The 22,939-nt window shown below is 39.5% G+C and overlaps 1 protein-coding gene across 3 annotated transcripts in view; it reads left to right on the forward strand.

The window, feature by feature from the left end:
- The first annotated feature begins 1,015 nt into the window (after positions 1–1,015).
- plaa (phospholipase A2-activating protein) overlaps positions 1,016–22,939 on the forward strand; it is a 56,325-nt gene continuing 34,401 nt past the window's right edge. The window contains exons 1-5 of one of the 3 annotated variants that reach the window (XM_078569389.1): positions 1,016–1,186; positions 10,494–10,687; positions 15,157–15,257; positions 15,343–15,463; positions 16,933–17,100. In XM_078569389.1, coding sequence (XP_078425515.1) covers positions 1,044–1,186; positions 10,494–10,687; positions 15,157–15,257; positions 15,343–15,463; positions 16,933–17,100 — 727 coding nt within the window. In that variant the 5' untranslated portion in view covers positions 1,016–1,043. The remainder of the gene's footprint in view (positions 1,187–10,493; positions 10,688–15,156; positions 15,258–15,342; positions 15,464–16,932; positions 17,101–22,939) is intronic. The other 2 variants (XM_078569394.1, XM_078569402.1) reach the window with 2 other exon arrangements.

The raw sequence follows: 22,939 nt of genomic DNA on the forward strand, positions 1-22,939 counted from the left end.
TGCACTCACTGCCGCTCCGGGGAAGCGTCACGTTTCCTTGGTGATTTGGTGAGTGAGTCACGCCTGATAAGAGTCTAAACATGAAGAAAATGAAACAACTTAAACACACCACGAAGGCATTTTTTTTTAAAAAAAGGACTCCCGCATGTACAGTCTGGCAGGGGTTCTCATTATTACCACCTTACTACCATCTCACTAAAAAAAACTAATGAAAATTAAAGCAGCAGGAACATAGTTAATTGTGGGGGATTTTGTAACGTGTGCAGAAAAAAATATCTTCCCCGCGAGCGTTAGAAAAATTAACACGAATAATTTAAACTTGCAGACTTAGACCTAATCTAAGACTTAGGGCAGAAAGAGGAATGTGTAGTTCAGCTATTAGGATTTTAAAAATATATATAATTGAATATCATAACAATTTTCTTGAGCAGTCCAGGAATAAAAGGAACTGAAGGAGCAGATGAGTGATGGGTGACGGTGGGACTTTTGTGCATTGAGTGTTAAGGGTAAGTTAATAGCCATTGACTGAGCTGGCTCCCTCAGCTCTGTTGCTGTTTACCTGTCTACTCAACGCTAGGACAGGGTCAATGGCTCCAACTCGGTCATCCGAACCTCTAGATGTCGTTGTGGTTCCCTCCCACCCGGCGGCTCCTGTCAGTTTTGTCACCCCAAATGATCCCTTCCGCCGCCGACACTAAAACAATTAACTTTTATTTCTCCCTTAATCCGATTTAAAAACGAAAAAAAAACCCCTCACGTTAATTTCTTTTCTAACCAGAATTAAATGAGCACCTTTGTCCGGCGCGGCTAATTATAATCGTCAGCCTTTGATGACGGTTACCATGGCTACGCACCTCTGACCCGTCTGAGGCACGTTGATAATTGTTAACGTATTTTTAAATACATATATTTAAAAGTGCACCAATAATTGAGAGTTTTGACTGGAGTTGTATGTTTTATAATAAATTTACAGAAAGGGGAAGGTGTTGGGTTTGCTGTTCCCAGGATGCCGCCATGTTCCCGGCAGAGACGGCCAGGCCGACATGGCGTCATCCGGATTCAGGCTCAGCTGCTCCTTACCCGGGCACGAAATGGACGTCAGGGGGCTGGCCACCACCCTATTCCCTGTGGGAGCTTTCGTGTCCGTGTCTAGGGACCGCACTGCTCGAGTGTGGGTGCCCAGCAGGTAAAAAAAAAATAAAGTCAGGAGCTTGGCTGTAGGCCCCGCCAGGGAGTGTGGCGCCTCTGATGACAGCTTCGGTCCTGGGGTGGGGGTTCGTTAATGTCCCGATTTATGAAGCTGCATATTTAATACTCGACCGCGATTCTATGGCCTCTCTATAAAAGTGGGCAGCTTCCTGTGATCGTCTGTATGCAGATGTTTTTCGTGGGAAAAAAACAAACTCTAATAACTATGATTTAACAACAACTTGTATTTACATAGCACCTTAAACATCCCAAGGCGCTTCACAGGAGTGTTGTCAAACAAAATTGGACACTGAGCCACATAAGGCGATATTAGCACGCTTGATCAACTAGAGAGGTTTTAAAAAGTCCCTTGAAAGAGAGACAGAGAATTCCAGATCTTGGGGCGTTAGCAATTATATCAACCAATGGTGGAGTGATTTTAAAATTGAGATGCTCTAGGCCAGAAATGGAGGAGTGCAGAAGTCGTGAAGGGTTGTAGGACTGGAAGAGGTCACAGAGATAGCGAAGGGCAAGACTATGGGGGATTTGAAATCAGTTTGAATATAAGAACATAAAGATAGGATCAGGCGTAGGCCTTTTGCTCCATCCACTAAAGTCATAGCTGATTTATCTCAATCCACCTTTCTGCAGGAACCCTATATCCCTTGTTTCCCTTACTTTCCAAAAATGTATGATCTCGGTCTTGAATCTGCACATCAACTGAATGTCCATAGCTCTCTAGGCTAGAAAATTCCTAAGATTCACCATCCTTTGAAGAAATTTCTCCTCATTCCTCATTTCAGTCCGGGCCCTGGCCATTTTTTTAAACTATCACTGAGTTCTAGACGACTCAGCTGGGCAAATATCCTAACAGCATTTATCCTGTTAAGCCCCTTATAATTTTATATTTCTCAATGGAGTAATCCAGATACCCCAGGCTAATGGGACATGGGTTTGAATCTGATCACAGCAGCTAGTGGAATTTGAATTCAAGTAATAAACCTGGAATATAAAGCTAATCTCAGTATTAGTGACCCATCTGGTTTGCTAATGTCCTTTAGGGAAGGAAACCTGCCATCCTTACCTGGTCTGGCCTTCCATGTGACTCTAGACCCACAACAATGTGGTTGACTCTTAACTGCCCTCTGAAATGACCTAGCAAGGTCAGTTCAAGTGCAATTAGGGATGGGCAAGAAATGCTGGCCTTGCCGGCGATGCCCACAGCCCATGAAAGAATAAAAAATAAGGTTAGTTCTTGTTCTTCAAAACTCTATTGACTCAATCTCTCCTCATAGGACAGTCCTGTCATCCCAGGAATCAGTTTAGTGAACCCTTGTTGTGTTCCCTCTAAGGAAAGCATATCCTTCCTTAGATAACAAGACCAAAATTGTACATATTGGTCTTACAATTGCAGTCAGACTTCTTTACCTTTCTATTCCAATCACTTTGTAATAAAAGCTACCATGCCATTTGCTTTCCCAATTGCTTGCTGTATCTGCATTTTAACCAAATGCATAAAGACATTCAGGTCCCTCTGAAAACAAGCATTATCCAGTTTCTCACCTTTTTAAAAAAAAATTCAGCTTCCCTATCTTTCCTGTCAAAGTGGGTAACCCGGGCTACTCAGGCCATGGTGACAGTAGAGGAAACTCTGTCACTAGAAGGTTCAAAATTGATCAGGAGGTGGTATTGGATAAACTGTCAGTACTTAAAGTTGACAAGGCACTGGGACTTGGTGAGATGCATCCAAGGATATTGAAGGAAGTAAGAGTGGAAATTACAGGGGCACTGGCCTTAATCTTTCAGTCTTCTCTGGACTCAGGAAGTGCCAGAAGACTGGAGAATTGCAAACATTATGCCCTTGTCCAAAAAAGGCTCCAAGGATTACCCCAGCAATTACAGACCAGTCAGTTTAACTTGGGTGGTGGGGAAGCTTCTGGAAACAATTATTCAGGATAGAATTAATAGTCACATGGAAAAATGTGGGTTGATTAAGAAGAGCCAGAATGGATTTCTTAAGAAAAAATTACATTTAACTAGCTTGCCGAAGTTTTTTGGAGAGGTAACAGAGAGGGTTGATGAGGGTAATGTTGTTGATGTGGTGTACGTGGACTCCCAAAAGGCATTTGATACAACGCTGCACAACAGACTTGTGAGAAAAGTCATTGCTCATGAAATAAAAGGGACAGTAGCAACATGGATACAAAATTGGCTAGGCATGAGGAAACAGCGAGCAATGGTTAATGGATGTTTTTCAGGCTGGAGGAATGTTTGTAGTGGAGTTCCCCAGGGTTTATTAATAGGGGCATAGAGTACAAGACAAAGGAGGTTATGATGAACTTGTAGAGGACACTAGTTAGACTTCAGTTGGAGTATTGTGTACAGTTCCACACTTTAGGAAGGATGTGAACGCATTGGACAGAGTGCAAGAAGAGGTTTACAAAAATGGTTTTGGGGATGAGAAACTTCAGTATGAAGATAGTTAGGAGAAGTTGGGATTGTTCTCCTTGGAGAGGAGAAGGCTAAGGAGATTTGATAGAGATGTTCAAAATCATGAGGGGGCTAGACAGAGTAGATAGGGAGAAACTGCTCCCGCTTGTAAGAGGATCGAGAACCAGAGGGCACAGTTTTAAAGTGATTTGCAAAAGAAGCAGAGGCGATGTGAGAAAATTCTTTCTCTCACTGCGAATGGTTCATGTCTGGGATGCACTGCCATGAAGTATGTTGGAGGCAGGTTCAATCGAGGCATTTGAGGGAGATGATTATTTAAATGGAAACATTGTGCAGGGTTATGGGGAAAAGGCAGGAGACTGGCACTGATACATAATGCTGTATCGGAGAGCCAGTGCCGACATGATGGGCCGAATGGCCTCCTTTTGTACCGTAACAATTCTGTGATTCTGTGAACTTCACACTTTTCATTATACCTCATCTTTTATGATCTTGCCCACTCACAACTTGTCTATATTCCTTTGCAGCATCTTTTACACCTAAGTCTGTATCATCAGCAAACTTGGATAAGTTCTAATTCATTGACATAAATTGTAAATAGCAGAGGCCCCAAGCATAGATACTTGTGGTATCCCACTCATTATAGCCAAGAATTTTGACTTTGAGGCGACGCTGAACCGAAGCCAATGTAAGTCAGTGAGCACAGAGGTGATGGGTGAACGAGACTTGGTGCAAGTTAGCATATGGGCAGCAGAGATTTGAATGATCTCAAGTTTACAGAGGCTCGAAGGCTGGAGGCCAGCCTGGGAATACATTGGAATAGTCAAGAGCAGAGGTAACAAAAGTATAGATGAGGGTTTGACCAGCCAATGAGCTGAGGTGGGGTTGAAGTCACGCAATTGTCCAGAGGTTGAATCGGTGGTCTTAATGATGGCACGGATATGTGGCCAGAAGCTGCTCATCTTGGGTTCAAGTATGACACCAAGGTTGAAATAAGTTTGGTTAAGTCTCAAACAGTTGCCAGGGAGAGGGATGGAATCATAGAGTAAAAAGGAATTTGTCATAGGTTCGGAAAGCAATGGCTTCAGTCTTCCCAATATCTAGTTTGTGGAAATTCCGGCTGACCAATTATTGGATGTCGGACAAACAAACTTAGAGACAGTTCAAGGGTCAAGAGGGGCTGTGGTGAGTTAGAGTTGGATGTTGTAAGTGTATGGATGAAAACTACAGCAGTTTTTTTTTTGGATAATGTTGTCGAGGGGTAGCATTTATCTGATAGTGATTAGCTACTTTTTAGGAGCCTTAATTTTAGTTTTGATCTTAAATGTGAAGCCTGAGCAAAAACTTAAAAGACAAAGTTCTTGGGAAATGAACACAGACACAGAGCAGAACATCCTCACTCACATTCAACAATAATTCATTTGGGGAAATTGAATATTTATATCAGTGGTACAAGGCTAAGCTATACAGATCAGAAGTCAGGTTTGATCCCAAATTTGTGATAAGGTAGATGTTTGCTGACCTGTAATTGGATCGAGCAGCTTTTTGGGGAAGAAAAAATTGTTAGGATTCCTGTTGCTAATTGTTATTCTGTGATCCACTGCTCAGAAATGTAGACAAGATAAGCACACATTGACATTGCAGTTTTTTAACATGCAATGATGTCAAGCAATATAATATCAAAATCCTCTCATTATAGCCTTGCATTGTTTAACATCATTGCATGTTTACATAATGGTCTAGTGAATTTTGTGAAACCTTTAGCATCGTTGAGTTTCCAAAGAAAGGTGCTGCATTCAACTTGTTTCTTTCATTATCATTCCTGTTGAATCCTGCCTATATATCCCAGATACAGGAAGTAAAAACAGGAAGTGCTGTACATGAATCACAAAAAAGTTAGTATGCAGATACAGCAAGTGATTAGGAAGCCAAATAGAATGTTGTCGTTTTTTGCAAGGGGATTGGAATGTAAAAGTAAGGATGTCTTACCACAGTTGTACAGGGCGTTGGTGAGACCACATCTGAAGTACTGTGTACAGTTTTGGTCCCCTTACTTAAGAAAGGATATAAATGCATTGGAAGCAGTTCAGAGAAGGTTCACTTGGCTGATCCCTGGAATGAAGGGGTTAGCTTTTGAGGAAAGGTTAGACAGGTTGGCCCTGAATCCATTGGAGTTGAGAAGATTGAGAGGTGATCTTATTGAAACACACAAGACCCTGAGGGGACTTGATAGGGTCGATGCTGAAAGGATGTTTCCCCTTATGGGAGAGACAAGAACTAGGGGACACAGTTTTAAAAATAAGGGCTCTCCCATTTAAAGCAGAGATGAGAAGAATTTTTTCTGAGGCTTGTGAATCTTTGCATTCTCTTCCCCAGAAAGTGGTGGAGGCAGGGTCATTGAATATTTTATGGCAGGGGTAGATAGATCATTGACTAACAAGGAAGTCAAAGGTTATCGGGGATAGACGGAATGTGGAGTTGAGGCTGCAATCAGATCAGCCATGATCTTATTGACTGGTGAGCAGGTTCGAGGGCAAAACGGCCTACTCCAACTCCTAATATATGTTAAAATGGGGAAAAGAAAATAAATGACATTTTCAGATAGACATTCACCTTCATCCAAACAGCATTTACTGTATTTATTCAATTTCCAGCATTTAACTTTTTAAGAATCTGACATGAGACAACTGAAATGGGTTATGTTGGGTATTGGTATTTCAGATTGAATGCAACAGAGTGCATTATGTCTCTGAGTATCTCTGGTCTTTCCATCCTGCTGACTCACTTGATGACATTAGATCTGCTTTTTCTGCGGAAATTTTAGAGGACTCTGGATTTCTGTCCCAATATATTCCTGATTGCTTTGTCCTTTCCTCAGTCTCCTTTGAACTACATGAGATGCCTTTGAAAATGGCCTCCGTGTGACTGCCCAGTGTGCAGAGGCCTTTCTTGTTCACTCTAGTCTTAGTTATTCTAATTGATTTCCTCTTGTGATTTGCCAATCTAGGTAGAAAGTTCTCTTATTGGCTAACCATAAATGCCTGGTGGCCTTGTGTTCAAATGCTTTTCTTAGCTCCATTGAGGATTTGAAGTGGAGGATGTTAGGTAATGCGCATTCCAATTAATGTTTGCATCACCTCGGAACTTTGCCATATGTCTGATTTGCGGTGAAGCAAAGTCTTTTTTTTACAACTGAGAGGTTGTAGTTGTATTGTTAGAAGAGAATGGCTTTTAAAGTTTGCTCTTGCCATCCTCCCTCAGGTTGTGTCTGTTCCTGGACAACGGTAAACTTGCCTCCACAAGTCCAAAATGCTTAGAGTTGGTGGGAAGGAAGGGTTTTGATTATTGGCACTTGCCCAAAACAATACTAGAACACAGTGTTTACTGAATCACTTGAATTTTTATTGACCATTGAAATATAAATTGTATTATCTTGCCTGACCTTTATAGCTTGTTTTAAATATTGGGAAGACTGAAACCATTATTTTCAGTCCCTGCTCCAAACTCCGATCCCTAACTATCGATTCCATCCCTCTTCTGCGACCGTCTGAAATTAAGCTAGTCTCTTTACAATCTCTGTGTCACGTTTCATCCCAAGATGAGCTTCCAAGTAATTTTTTTTATTTGTTCATGGGATGTGGGCATCGCTGGCTAGGTCAGCATTCATTGCCCATCCCTAATTGCCCTTGAGAAGGTGGTGATGAGCTGCCTTTTTGAACCACTGCAGTCCATGTCCTTCCTGAAGGGCATCAGTGAACCAGATGGTTTTTTACGACAATCGAAAATGGTTTCATGGTCATCATTAGACTTTTAGTTCCGTATTTTTATTGAATTCAAATTTCACCATCTGCCACAGTGGGATTCAAACCTGGGTCCCAGAGCATTACCCTGGGTCTCTAGATAACTAGTCCAGTGACAATACCACTACTCCACCGCCTCCCCACTAATACTGCCTGTTTCCATCTCTATAACATTGCCCAGCTTCGCCCCTGTCTCAGCTAATCTGATGCTGAATACCTAGACTCAATTATTCCAATACATCCTGGAGGGTCTCCCTCATTGTACCCTTCCTAAGCTTAAGATCATCCAAAACTCCGCTGCCGTGTTTTAACTCGCAGCAAGCCCTGTTCCCCTAACCCCTGTGCTCGGTGACCTATATTGACTCCTGGTGGAGCAAAGCCTTAATTTTAAAATTCTCATCCTTGTTTTCAATCCCACAGTGGCCTCGTCTCTCCATTTCTGTATAATTTTCTCAAGCCCCACAACTCTTTGAGATACCTGTGATCATCTCATTCTGGCCTCTTAAGTATCCCTGATTTTAATTCCTTCAACGTTGGTGGCCTCGCCTTCAGGTTACCTTGGCCCCAACCCCTGGAATACCCAGTCTACACCTCATAGTCTCCCTACTTTGCTTTCCTCCTTTAAGACACTCCTTAAAACCTACCTCTTTGACCAAGCTTTTTAATATCTGACCTAATATCTCTTTATGTGCCGCAGTATCATGTTTTGTTTTATAATGCTCCTGTGAAGCACCTTGGGATGTTTCATTACATTAAAGGTGCTATATAAGTATAAGTGTTGATGCAGGAATTTGGATGGACTTTGCCTTGACTTCCCGAAAGTGTTTGTGATTACCCTTTTGTACAAAGTGAGACGTGCGAATTAATAATGTCCTTAATACCACCAATCATTGGTCAGTTCAAAATAGAACACTGTCTTGAAGGCCTCTCACATACCATAATTATTTAACCCATGTTTTTTCCTAGGCGGGTAGGTTGTGAAAACAACTTTGAGCAAATAAAATGGCAATCTTCAGTTGTCTTTGACTATGGTGAATTAAAGGAGCATTGTGTAGAATGCAGAACACTGGGGCTTTGGTTTGCAAAAAAAAACTTGCATGAATTAGCTTGTTGAATAAACATTGGGGAAACTTTTTTTTATATTCATTCACGGGACGCGGACATCTCTCGCTAGGCCAGCATTTTTTGTTACCCATCCCTAATTGCCCCATCAACTTCTTAAACTGCTGCAGTCCATGTGGTGTAGATACACCCATAGTGCTGTTAGGGAGGTATGCTTGGGCAAAGTAAGATGTTGACAATTAGAACAACACCTTAGATGTAATTTGTTTTTAAAAAATTAAAATAGAAACAATATGCATAAGTCCCCACTATAACAGAAATAACAGAATTTAAGTTGATGTTTTCATGATTAATATGAAATAAAGGCGTGATCTTGGAAATTGAGGCCAATTTGCTACCACATTGTAATTAAAAATATATATGGGACAAAATTCAGCACCTTGACAAACTTCATAGATTTTAGAATAATAATGTAGACAATGTGAGAGATATGGGGTTGTACATCAAATTTCAAGCAGATGCATGATTGCATAGAACTTTAATAACAGGAAAGTAACCCTAAAGACCAGAAAATCAATCCTATTTCTTAGATCTTATGATTTTTAAATCCCAGGTTGGATGTCTGATCTTTTCTGAATGTGCTGCTCTTTGCTAGGTGATAGGTGAGCAGCTACAGTTAACTATAACCTTCAGATTAGAGAGGGGAAAATCAGTCAGGCCTTCTTCAGTGTATGAAATCATTTCTGAGACTGCAAGTTGCTCCCCTACATTGGAGAGACCAAACGCAGACTGGGTGACCACTTTGTGGAACACTTTAGATCTGTCCGCAAGCATGACCCAGACCTTCCTGTCGCTTGCCATTTCAACACACCACCCTGCTTTCATGCCCACATGTCTGCCCTTGGCCTGCTGCAATGTCCCAGTGAAGCTGAACGCAAACTGGAGGAACAGCACCTCATCTTCCGATTAGGCACTTTACAGCCTTCTGGACTTAACATTGAGTTCAACAACTTCAGATCATGAACTCTCTCCCCTGTCCTCACCCTTTTTTGATCCCCTTTTTTCAAATATTTATTTTTTAATTTTTACATATACATTTTTTTCCCACCTATTTCTATTATTTTTAAAATGTATTTCCATTAATTGTTTTATCCCCACCTTTTAGCCCATTTTGATCCTTGCTTCCACACTGCCCCCTCCCCCCACCACACCCCCACTAGGGCCATCTGTCACTTGCTCATCCTGCTTTCTACTCTTAATGTCACCATTAGCACCTCCCTTAGCCAGTATCACCACCATCAACACCCCTTCAACCTTTTGTTTATGACATCTTTTGCAATCATCCCTTTTCCTCCACCTATCACTGGCCTTCTATCCAGCTTCATCTGTCCCACCCCCCCCCCCCCCCCCCCTTAAACAGTATATATTTCACCACATTTTTACTTCTCTTTAGTTCTGAAGAAGAGTCATCTGGACTCGAAATGTTAACTCTGTCTTTCTCTCCACAGATGCTGTCAGACCTGAGTTTTTCCAGCAATTTTTGTTTTTGTTTCAGATTTCCAGCATCTGCAGTATTTTGCTTTTATCTGTTTAATCCTTGATAGTTATTGTGTTTTATAATCAGTGGAAACTGGTTCCCTGTTTCTAGAGGGAGGCTATCCACTATATGTTCACCCTGAACTTCATGTTAACTAATTTTTGATTAACCCCTGTGCAGCTTAGTGATAATATAATTCACCTTTCAATGACCATAATAGAAGCCAGTTCCATGTTGTAGGGACTGTAGCTCTCTCTTGGTGCTTACACTTCAAGACTCATAATATGTTTAATACTGTATGTTTTCCTTATTAAATAAGGCAGTTCAGACTAGCAAAGTGTAGGCCAGTAGGTGAATATAGTAGAGTTTTTTGGAAAGCTTTGTTTGATGAAATACTACGTGTAATGTTTTATCTTATTCTGGTGAAAAAGTTAACTGGATTGCTTCTATTTCAGTCCAAACAGGGGTTTTACAGAGATGCACTGTATGAATGGACATTCAAATTTTGTGTCTTGTGTGTGCATCATAGCACCCAATGACACATACCCTCGTGGACTGATTGTAACTGGAGGCAATGACCATAACATTTGTGTTTTCACTTTGGATAGCCCAGCACCATTGTACATTCTGAAGGGACATAAAAATACAGGTAAGAGTTCATTATCCTATGTGTTTGGTTTCCTTGTTTGACTAATGCTAATTTGCAATGACCCTTTGAAATGTACAACAGAAACTTCACGTATTTACAGGAAAGGAATTGGCCTGTCATAGTTTCATGATACAAGTTGGAGGTTCTCTAATGGTAGAAAAATTTGTAGATAAATGGGATATGATTTTGACACATTGAACTCTTTTGAAATTACTTTGTGCTGCTGTTGAATTTTATCACAAACTAGAACATTTAGAGGTGTTACAGCACTTCAGATTGAAAGCATACTTGTTTTGGAGATTAGATTGTTTTAAACTAGTGAAAAAAATCCTAGAAATGTTGTTGATTACTGAATTCATGTAGATTTTCTTCATCTGTTTTATCCCCTTTATTACAGAAGGCTCTTATTATGTTTCCCTAGACCTGGTGCCTTTCCAGTACCTTGTCCCAGTTACCATTAATTTATAAGAATATTGGCAGGATGTTCAACTATGGGTGTTACTACAGTATAGCCTGATCCTACTTTTGCCTCACGTTTACACACAATTTCTTTAGTGGATTATTTTCTTTATCTCTTCACCCTTGGGTTCTCTAGTCTTGAGTACTGAAATATGTTATGCTGGTTTTACCTTGTCCCAGTTGTCAGGGACCTTCCTGGTCTGCATGACTCAGTACTACTTCCATGCTATGGGGTTGCTGCTTATGTTTCTGATTGATTGTGCCAGTCAGGTTCAATGAAATCTGCTTTGCAGTTTTTCCTGTACAGGAAGCACTTAACATTTGCATTAAATTTGAGCTTGTAAGAAACTAGATGTTCAGTAGAACAACATAAAATTGATTCCAAAGTCAGTATTATAGTGGAGTTTCACTGTGGACAGAAGATGATTAAAAAGTAGACAGTTTAGATTTCAGGAACTTGAGCTTCTAATTCTAATAATAGTATGGTTATCCTGAAATTGTGCTCTTAGCAGTTGCTGAGAGAAAATGCTCTATAATTGCAAGGGGTTGCTTGGGGGAAGGGAAGAAACTTGTATTTAAATTGAATTAATCCAGGAAATATATTTAAAGGTACAAAATTAGCAAATCAAAAACAATGGTAGAGGGATTCTATTAAATTGTAAAGTTGGTTCTATATGTAGAAACATGGAAACCAAAAGCAATGTTGAACTTTTACAAGACAATTGCAAAGTTATATTGAGAGTATAGGAAGAATGTGGAAAAGGTGCAGTTAAAGTTTTAAATTCTTTCATCAGATATGAACGTTTCTGGCAAGGCCAGCATTTATTGCCCATCCCTAATTGCCCTTGAGAAGGAGGTGGTGAGCCACCTTCTTGAATCTCTGCAGTCCATCTGTTGTGGGTGCTGTTAGGAAGGGAGTTCCAGGATTTTGACCCAGCAACTGCGAAGGGACAGCAATATAGTTCCAATTCAGGATGGTCCGTGGCTTGCCTAGCACTTGTGTGGTGCACGTTACTTGCCACTTTTAGCCCAAACCTGAATGTTGTCCAGATCTTGCTGCATATGGACGCTGAATGCATCAGTATCTGAAGAGTTGTGCAATTATCAGCAAACATCCCCACTTCTGACTTCATGTTGAAGGGAAGGTCATTGATGAAGCAGCTGAAGATGATGGGGCCTAGGAAACCACCCTGAGGAACTATTGCAGCAATGTTTTGGGTCTTAGATGATCGGCCTCTAACAGCCACAACCATCTTCCTATGTGCTAGGTATGACTCCAAGCAGTGGAAACTTCTCCTGATTCCGATTGACTTCAATTTTGTTAGGGCTCCTTGATACCACACTTGGTCAAATGCTACCTTGATATCAGGGCAGTCACTTCAACCTACCTCTTGAGTTCAGTTCTTTTGTCCATGTTTGGACAAAGGTAGTAATGAGGTCAGGAGCCGAGCAGCCTTGGCAGAATCCAAACTGAGCAGGTTATTGCTGTCTAAGTGCGCTTGATAGCACAGTTGAATGCACCTTTATCACTTTTCTGATGATTGAGAGTAGACTGATGGGGTGGTATTTGGCTGGATTGGTTTTGTCCTGCTTTTTGTGGACAGGATGTACCTTGGCAATTTTGCACTTTGTCAGTTCAATGCCAGTATTGAAACAGCTTGGCTTTATTAGGGTGAGGCTTTACAGTTATTAAGCTAGAAGTAAGGAATATTTTTCTTTAGAGCTGAGAAGTTAAGGGAATTCCTTTATAGAGTCAACAAGAGCATAAGGAATTGGAATGAGATTGATAATGATGGATTGTTTATGCTGGTTAGTAAAATGTTAAAGAGGGACCAGATTTAATCTGAGATGATAGGCCCCCAGCAATCTCAAACTTTGTGCTAGGTAGAGTTCTCCCCTGATTCCCATTGACTTCAGTTTTGCTGGGGTTCCTTGATGCTACAGTATCAAATACTGCCTTCTTATCAAGGGCAGTCACTCTCACCTCACTTCCTGAGTTCAACTCTTTTGAAGGAAGAGCTGAAAGAATTTCAAAGGGTGAGTTAAAAACAAATTCTTTACATAGAGGGTAATTGGAGAGTTCTCCTGATTCCGATTGACTTCAGTTTTGTTAGTGCTCCTTGATATCACACTAGGTAAAATGCTACCCTGAACATTACCAAAAACTTGTCAAACCAGAATTTTCTATTAGTTGCTTTTAAACAATTGGATAGTTGCTTAGAAAAAGAGGAACTTTAAGATGTATGTCACAGACTTAATGAGACAAATGGCCTGTTACTGTATCGTGTATCATATTAATTTTATTTACATTGTAAATATAACCTGTAATACAGTGGTGGTGAAACACCTCATGTACTATATTGAAATAAACTGATCTAAACTGCACTTTATGCAGTGTGAAAGTTGAACTGTTATGAAATGCAGTTTTTCAAAATTTATGAATAAAGTATATTTTTTGGAAAAAAATTATTATTTTATATACCCTTGCCACTTAATATTGTTCAACCTTGATTATACATCATACTGGGGCAATGTCAATGGATAATGGAAATTGAGAGAAGAAAGATTTTGCTTTCACATCTACAGGGCATCCCAAAGTGTTTTGCAGTTAATTAGTTTAGAAACTTAGGGCTGAATTTTTCCGTCGGCGAGCAGGGGGCGGGGCCCGCTTGCCGACGCGTAAAATGACGTGGGATGATGTCTGGGGAAACCCCCGACGTCATCCCGCCCCATTTAAATTTTCAGGAAGGCAGGCCCGCAGCAAAATCAGCAGTGCGCCCGCCGACCTGTCAATGGCCAATTGAGGCCATTGACAGGATCATTGAAACAATTAAAGGACCTGCCCGTCCAACCTTAAGGTTGCCCCACGGGAATTAGAAAAAACATGAAACCTCATCCACCGGCGGGATGAGGTTTCATTTAGGGATTTTAAAAGTTTAATAAAGTTTTAGTGTAATTTATGAACATGTCCCATCTCATGTGACATTGTCACATGAGGGGGACATGTTAAGGATTTTTTTGTTTCTATTTTTAATGTTTTTAAAACTGTCAGCGATCTCCCTGAGGCAGCACTTAGCCTCAGGGAGATGTGTGCTCTTTCATGCGCATGCACAAAAGAGCGCACACTCACTTTTGGGGAATCCTCCCCCCGCCGTCACGCTGGACGGGCCTTAATTGGCCCGCCCACGTAAAATGGCGGCGGGGATTGGCTCCTCGCCCGCCGGAGGTTGGGTCGGGCCCGGCAGGCAGAAAATTCTGCCCTTAGTCTCTGTTGTTATGCACATTTACATGATAGTCAATTCGTTCAAAACAATGTTCCATAAGCAGCAGCAAAGACGAATGATCAGTTAACTACTTTTTGCTTATATTAACTGATGCTGACAGAACTTCTTGCTTTTCATCAAATGATTGTTGTGGGGCCTTTTATATCCACCTAAACAGGAAGATGGAACACAATGTAGGGCTGAATCTGAAAATTGCACCTCTAATATTGTGGTAGTGTCTCAGAACTTCACTGAAGTGACAACTTAGGTTATGTGCTCAAGTTCTGGAGTAGTACTTGAACATGCAATCTTCTGACTCAGATGGGAGTGGTACCACTTGGTAGGCAATCAAAAGTTCCACTAACCTTTATCTGACAGTGAGTTTTAGATTATCTAATCAATTCCATGACTTATGCAGATAAGAGGTATTCCGTTTTTAAAAATATGCTATTTTCTTGAAAATAAATTTTGGGATTTTGATATCTACTGTTTTCTTTCTGACCTGAAACTGACTAAGTATTAGAATTGCTTGGAATTGAATTCTACCAAATACTGGATGTTTAGGTAACAACTTAGACTGGATCTGGAGCCTCTGCAAAATCAATTTTAAAAACCTGCATTTATGTATAGGTAATTTATTCAAAGCTAAGTCCAAAGTCCCACTTGTGTCTCATCTTTTATGATTTTTTTTTCAGATAATCCAGATTCCACATTATACAGTTTTTCATGCATTTTTTTCTCTTCTAGTCTGTAGTCTGTCAGCTGGAAAATTTGGGACATTACTCAGTGGATCTTGGGATACAACCTCTAAAGTCTGGCTAAATGAGAAATGTTTGATGACTTTACAGGTATATCTTATTTTACATCCTTTTAACAAAAATTGAGTATATTCTCTTGGTGTGAAATAATTTTTGAAATGTATTTTGCTTTTAGGGTCATACAGCAGCAGTTTGGGCAGTAAAGATACTACCTGAACAAGGTTTCATGCTGACAGGATCTGCTGACAAAACAATTAAGATGTGGAAAGCAGGCCGTTGTGAGCACACTTTTATGGGTATGCCTGTTTACTTTGGATAGATGCAATTCTTAGTTCCGTGCATATCTCCTGTTGAAATAGAATGAATTTTACTAACTGCCTCTGAATTCTAAAATCATAAAAAAGACCACTGATCCTTAAAATAACTTGTCTGCTAAAAATTAAGCATTTTATGACGCATTAATATTTCTAGATTAAAGTATCACCTCAGCAAGAAAAACCTCCAAGATCTTAGCTAAATTTTGTAAGTGTCCTTCTATAAATCAGAGAGTTGGATCCTTTTATCTTTTTTTAAAAATGGAGGAACATGGGGTAAATGCACTGTGAACTTTTGGGCCATACAACAAGAAATTTACAGGTTTGCTGCTAAGTTAATTGATCTTGGATGTATAAGAAGTGGATGTACTGCAGTGTCAACACAGCCTGACTTGGAGTTGAAGCTAGTTGAAATTAAGTGTGCATAAAAAATGTTTCTATAAAACTGTGTCCCCAAGTAGATTTGCAGCTTTAATTTAACTAGTCTCTTAGGTGATGATGGATTTCTTTCATAAAAATATCTTCCCATTTATGTAAGATTATCAGTGTTAAATTTGAGTCAAATGTCCAACGTACAGTTGATGTTCCAACTGGACAGAACAAAATGAATCTGAGCTGTCAAAATTAGACTATATGGTGAATTAAACATCACAGTATTCCTAGATCGGAACATATACTAATTGTCAGTAACAAGTCCATTGCGGCCATAACAAAAGCAAGCAAAACACTAGAGTTTATTTCTAGAAGGATAAAATTGTAAAGTGGAGAAATTATGGAAAACTTTTATGAAACATTGGTTGGTCCACACTTAGTGGCACCGGAGAGAATGCAAAAAAAAATTGCATGAATGGTACCAGAACTATAAAGTTATCAGGAAAGGATGAACAGGCTGGTCTCTTTTTCCCCAGACAAGAGAAAGCTGAGGGGTGACCTAATAGAGGTCTTTCAAACTATGAAAGGTTTTGATAGAGTAGACAGAATTTTTAATTGTGGGGACCAAGAACTAGAGACCATCAATTCAAGATAGTCACCAAAAATTAAGTAGCAAATTCAAAGGAAACCTCTTTACACAGATAATGAGAACGTAGAACTCATTGCCACATGGTTAATAGTATTGATACATTAAAGGGAAAATGTAGATTAACATATGAGGAGAATGAAATGGAGGGTTATGCTGATAGATGAGGATGGTTGGGAAGAAACTTGAGTGGCGCATTAGTGCCACCATGGACAGGTTGGGTCAAATGGCCTGTTTTTGCACTGTTTCTTCTGACATACTTGCATGTTAAACCCACTTTTGATAAACTCCTCCAAGATGGTAATTGTTTTTCATTTTGATTTTGGGTTCCTGTTCAGATAAAGAACAAGCATGTTTTTTAGACTTTTATATGAGAGTTGATGGAAAGCATTTCTCAGTTATGTTTTTTTATATTAACTTTGACCTTTTTTAGGTCATAACGACTGTGTTAGAGGACTGGCCATTTTGAATGAATTAGAGTTCCTGTCTTGCAGTAACGATGCCACTATTCGCCGATGGCAAATCACTGGGCAATGTTTGCACATATATTATGGACATACAAATTATATCTATTGCTTATCAGTCTTCCCAAATGGAGAAGGTAAGTTTTTGTTTTAAAAGTAACTCCACAGCTGCCCTCATTTATGGTGCATTTGATGCAGTTAAATTTAACTGGCCAGGCTGCAAATATTTGCATGCATGGAATATATATTTGAAGTTATTAACAACTAAATGCTAAGCCTGACCAGTTGAATTTGTGCCAAGATTTTTGCTTTTCAGATAACCTATTCTCAGGACCTACATGTTCAAATGTAATTTCCTTGCTAACAATATTCTTCTATTCTTCTCACACAAATATATACACTTGTATTATCTTGAATCCGTTCAATTATGTAAGTAACATTACTTTTGGAGAGGCAGTCTTAAATATAAAGCAGTGCCTATGTCATCAGATAAAGCATCCAAGCAAAGACTTTCAGGTAGTAGAACCTGATGTCATAAAGCCAGGAATGTTTATTTTAAATTAAATAAGCTGTTTGAATATTGGCTGTGTGGATAAAGTCATGTTACAATAGTGCACACTTAATGCTTGACTTCCGCACAATCCAGGACTAAATTAATCATATATACATATCCACACACTGACTACATAACGGTCAAGTACTATTGAATTGAAGTAATTTAATTCTTAGTACAGGATACTTCCATGTTTTGACAAAAATCAATTTAAACCAGACTAATGTATTGGCGATATAAAAACTAAAAATGTCTCTGTTCTCCTGACCTAGACAATTTCTGCATAAATGGCAACATTCAAGAGTTGGAATGTGGCCTTTTGGTAGGTATATTGCAGATGCTGGACACTATGAGGACTGAGCAGTCATCAGATGAGCTAGGGTTTAGGTACAGGCTGACCCAATTCTTAGCAGTAGATTAGCTTCGAAATAGTGTAGGAGGGTTAAGCAAGAGACCTTAAAAAAGCCATTTATTTTAGTTAAAGAAAATTGACCATATACTACAGTGTATGAAATACATGCTTCCCAAGTGTAACCTACCCATAAACTAGTTTGATAGGAATTGTCTTTTACTGAATGCATCTGTAACTAAGTCTTGAGTATGGTATGCACTTCCTAGCAAGATTATCACTTTACTTCCTGTGTTATATTTTTGTGTCAAACTTTTAACGTTAGTGTTTGTAATCTGTAAAACTTACATCAACATTTTGTAATGACAAAATTATATGTCAATATACTGTAACTGTAGACCACTGACTATTAAGTGTGATAGTAGGCAAAAGTAGTGTCAGGATGGTACTACGCTGCTGCCTCTAATGCTGCATATCTTGGGTGCTGAAAAGGTGGAAATACAGGTGCAATGGAAGTAAAAGAAGAATTTAAACCTTATCAATTTTAAGCTTACACCCAGACATGATTGAAGTAGTGTGACATGACCTTTCTGTAAAAAAACAGGAAATGCATACTATATAAACTTTGCTTCATGTGTTACAACAATATCTTATGCAGTGCTGATGATGTTCAAAAAATGATGCTATTTGCAGTTGCTAGGGGAACTGATTTATTTGTGGTAGTCCTGGGATCAGAGTTGTAAAATGTATCACTAATTTGCCATCAAATAACTTTTACCCGTTGATAAAAGTTAAAATAACCCATGTTGTGGGTTCCTATATATGGATGCTCCACTTTATAAGGGTAGGAAGGTTATATCTTGTAAATTGAATAGAATGTAGTTGTGTCCCACTTGAAGGCTACAAAGTGTAATTGCTTTGTGTTTTTCACATGAAGAGTGACCACTTAGAGATCAGCTTGCAGATGAGAGCCTGGATTGTTTTCATTTGCATTTCAGTTAACAAGCTGGAGACTGTTTGGAACTGGCGGCACTTTGCATTAATGCTTTGCATCAATAAGAGAGCCTAGTTCTGGAGATAGAAATTGTAAATTATCATAAGAACGTAATAAGAACATCAGAATTAGGTGCAGGAGTAGGCCATATGGCCTCTTGAGCCTGTTCCATCATTCAATAAGATTATGGCAAATCTTCAACCTCAACTCCACTTTCCTGACTGATCCTTATATCCTTTTATTCACTTGAGAGTTGAACAGTCGTTTGATCTAAAACTTGAATATACTCAATGACTGAGCATCTTGGTTAGAAAATTCCAGAGATTTAGAACCCTCTGAGTGAAAAGATTTCTCCTCATCTCAGTCCGAAGTGGCCAACTCTATATCCTGGAGCTATACCCTTTAGTTCAACAGCCTCCTAATCTTTACCCCGTCGAGCTCTCTCAAAATTTTTTTTTATGTTCAATGAGATCATCTCTCCTTTTTCTGAACTCCAAAAACATTGGTCCATTCTACTCAATCTCTCCTCAGAGGACAATCCTTTCATCCCAAGAATCAATCTAGTGAACTTGTGTTGCACTCCCTCTAAGGCAAGTTTATTTGGGTATGGAGACCAAAACCGTACACAGTATTCCAGGTGTGATCTCACCAAAGCCCTGAACATTTGCAGCAAGACTTCCTTATTTTTATAGTTCAATTCCCTTGCAGTAAAGGCCAACAAACTATTTGCATTCCTAATTACTGTTTCTGTATTTTGACTTTTCTATCTGTCATGCACAAGGACAGCAAGAACTTAGCACGTGGGGGCAAACAAGCCTTGCATAAGAAGTGGTCGTCTTAAAATGTGTAGCCGTATGATAATCATAAAGGCACTATGCAGGACAATAAACGGGCCTTGCATTGCAAAGGGAAATTAGAGGGAACATTGCCTGTTACCATTTCCTTAATAATGGATTCCAACATTTTCTTGATGACTGATATCAGGTTGAGTAGCCTGTTGTTTCCTATTTTCTTTCTCTCTCTTTTCTTGAATAGTAGTATTACATTTGCTACCCTCCAATTCACTGGAATCATGCCAGAATCCCACTTGTAACTTGTAAGACTCATTATTTGAAAAGTTTATACTTTCCTATGTTCTTAGTTATTTTTAACTTATTTATCCATGATCTGCTGTAACTCTTAAAAACTGGAATTAAAGACAATAAGTTAATCACTTGGGTAGAGTGTGCCTTAGGGAAAGAATAAGAAAGAGGTAGAATAAATTTGCCTAGCTCAGAGTAAAGTTGTCTATGCTTTAAGGGTGCAAAAGGTGTCACAGGAATGTGTAATAGTGTACACTAAATGCAAGACCATCTACTGTTTCCCGAGTAAAATTTAGTTTGGAGGTTTTTAAATACTCAAAAAAAGATTTGAGAAATTGATTTTTTTTCTCTGTAGTGAAGCTAGTCAGTGTGATTTGAAACAGCAAAAGGTTAAGTAAATATGAACTGCACTCGGAATGCTTTGTTTTTATTTTGTTATAAACGGGAATTAACTCCACAGCAGACCAGCTAACATGGAATTTTCCAAACTCTTGGTCTGTTATTCTCATTTTGTTATGAAGTAGAATATTTTCAGCGTATAAGATATTATTTTAAAAGAAGTGGGTTCCGATTCGTGGGGGACTGGCACCAACACTGGGGAAAGTGGGATCTGAAACGTTGTGACGGTCTACACTTGAACCATGCTGAGACTGTTGTTCCTGCGAGCTGCATAATGAGGGAAGTAGAGAGGGTTTTAAATTAAATAGTGGGGGCAAGGGTACAAATTTGGCAAGATGTGGAAATCAAAGAGTAGAAACAAGGCAAAAGAGAAAGGTATTATTACAGGAAATGATAAATAGACTGTAACAGAAGGGATAGATAGTACAAATCTAACAGTAAATCAACAGATGAGACTAGAGGTTATAAAAAGAATAGAAGGATATAACTAAAGGTTCCATACCTGAATGCACGAAGCATTCGAAACAAAACAGATGAACCGAGAGCGCACATAGAAATAAATAAGTACCACTTGGTAGCCATTACGGAGACATGGCTGCAGGAGGACATGGATTGGAACCTGAATATTGAAAGGTATAGGACATTTAGGAAGTACAGGAAACGAGGAAAAGGTGGAGGGGTGGTTCTGTTAGTTAATTATGGCATTAGCACAATAGAGAGGGATGACTTAAGTTCAGGAAACCAGGATGTGGTTAAGAGATAGGCCAATTGAGATGCAGTGGCAAACATTTAAGGGGATATTTCAGAATACACAGAATAGATACATTCCAACAAGTAAGAAAAAGTCCAAGGGATCGCTGGACATACCGTCTGTGGTTAACTAGAAAGATTAAAGATGGTATCAAACTTAAAGAAAAGCATATAATTGTGCAAAGATAGGTGGAAGGCCAGAAGATTGGACAGAATATAAGGAACGGCAAAGGTTAATAAGAAGGGAAGAATTAGAGTACGAGAGAAAGCTAGCCAGAAATATAAAAACAGATAGTAAGAGTTAACAAAGTGAGTGTTGGTCCTATAGAAAGTGAGTCTGGAGAATTGATAATGGAAGACAAGGAAATGACAAATGAATGGAACAGGTATTTTGCATCAATCTTCACTATAGAGAATATAAGTAACATCTTAGAAGCAGCTGTAAATCAGGAAATGGAAGGAAGGGAGGAACTCAGGAAAATTACCAGAGAAGTGGTACTGAGTAAATTGTTGGAGCTGTGGGCTGACAGGTGCCCAGGGGCTTCATCCTATGCCCTTAAAAGGAGTGGCTAGTGAAGATAGTTGATGCATTGGTTTTAATTTTCTGAAACTCCCTGGATTCTGGGAATGTCCTATTTGATTGGAAGGTAGCAAATGTAACTCCATTATTCAAAGAGGGAGGGAAACTACAGGCCAGTTAGCTTAACATCTGTCATAGGGAAAATGTTAGAAGCTATTGTTAAAGATGTTATAGCAGGGCACTTGGATAAGTTCAAGATAATCAGACAGATTCATCATGGTTTTGTGAAAGGGAAATGATGTTTAACGAACTTATTGGAGTTCTTTGAGGAAGTAACGTGTGCTGTGGATAGAGGGGAACTGGTGGATGTACTGTACTTAGATTTCCAGAAGGCATTTGATGAAGTGCCACATCAAAGGTTATTGTGGAAAATAAAACCTCATGGTATAGGGGGTAACATATTGGCATGGATAGAAGATTGGCTGGCTAACAGGAAGCAGAGAGTTGGCATAAATGGGCCTTTTTCAGGTTGGCAAGATGTAACACGTGGTATGCCACAGGGCTCAGTGCTGGGACCTCAACTGTTTACAATTTATTTAAATGACTTCAGTGAAGGGATGGATGGGATGGTTGCCAAATTTGCTGATGACACAAAGATAGGTAGGAAAATAGGTTATGAAGAGGACATAAGGAGGCTACTAAAATATATAGATAGGTTAATTGAGTGGGCAAAGATCGGCAAATGGAGTATAATGTGGGAAGATGTGAAATTGTCCATTTTGGCAGGAAGAGAAAGCTTATTATCTAAATGGTGAGAGATTGCAGAGCTCTGAGGTGCAGAGGGATCTGGGTGTCTTACTGCATAAATCAGAAAAGGCTAGTACGCAGGTACAGCAAGTAATTAGGAAAGCTAATATAATGTTATAATTTATTGCGAAGGGAATTGAATATAATGATAGGGAGGTTATGCTTCAGTTATACAGGGCACTAGTGAAACCACATCTGTACTGTGTACAGTATTGGTCACCTTATGTAAGGAAAGATGTAAATGTGTTGGAAGCAGTTGAGAGAAGGTTTACAAGACTAATACCTGGACTGGGTGGGTTGTCTTATGAGGAAAGGTTGGAAAAGCTGGGCTTGTATCTGCTGGAGTTTAGAAGAGTAAGAGGCGATTTGATTGAAACATATAAGATCCTGAGGGCCCTTGACAGGGCGGATGTGGATGTGGAGAGGATGTTTCCTCTTGTTGGAGAATCAAGAACCAGGGTCACTTTAAAAATAAGGGGCCATCCATTTAAAACGGAGATGAGGCAAAGATTTTCCACTGAG

The sequence above is a fragment of the Cetorhinus maximus genome, chromosome 2, assembly GCF_964194155.1.
Source record: "Cetorhinus maximus chromosome 2, sCetMax3.hap1.1, whole genome shotgun sequence".
In the NCBI taxonomy this organism is placed as follows: domain Eukaryota; kingdom Metazoa; phylum Chordata; class Chondrichthyes; order Lamniformes; family Cetorhinidae; genus Cetorhinus; species Cetorhinus maximus.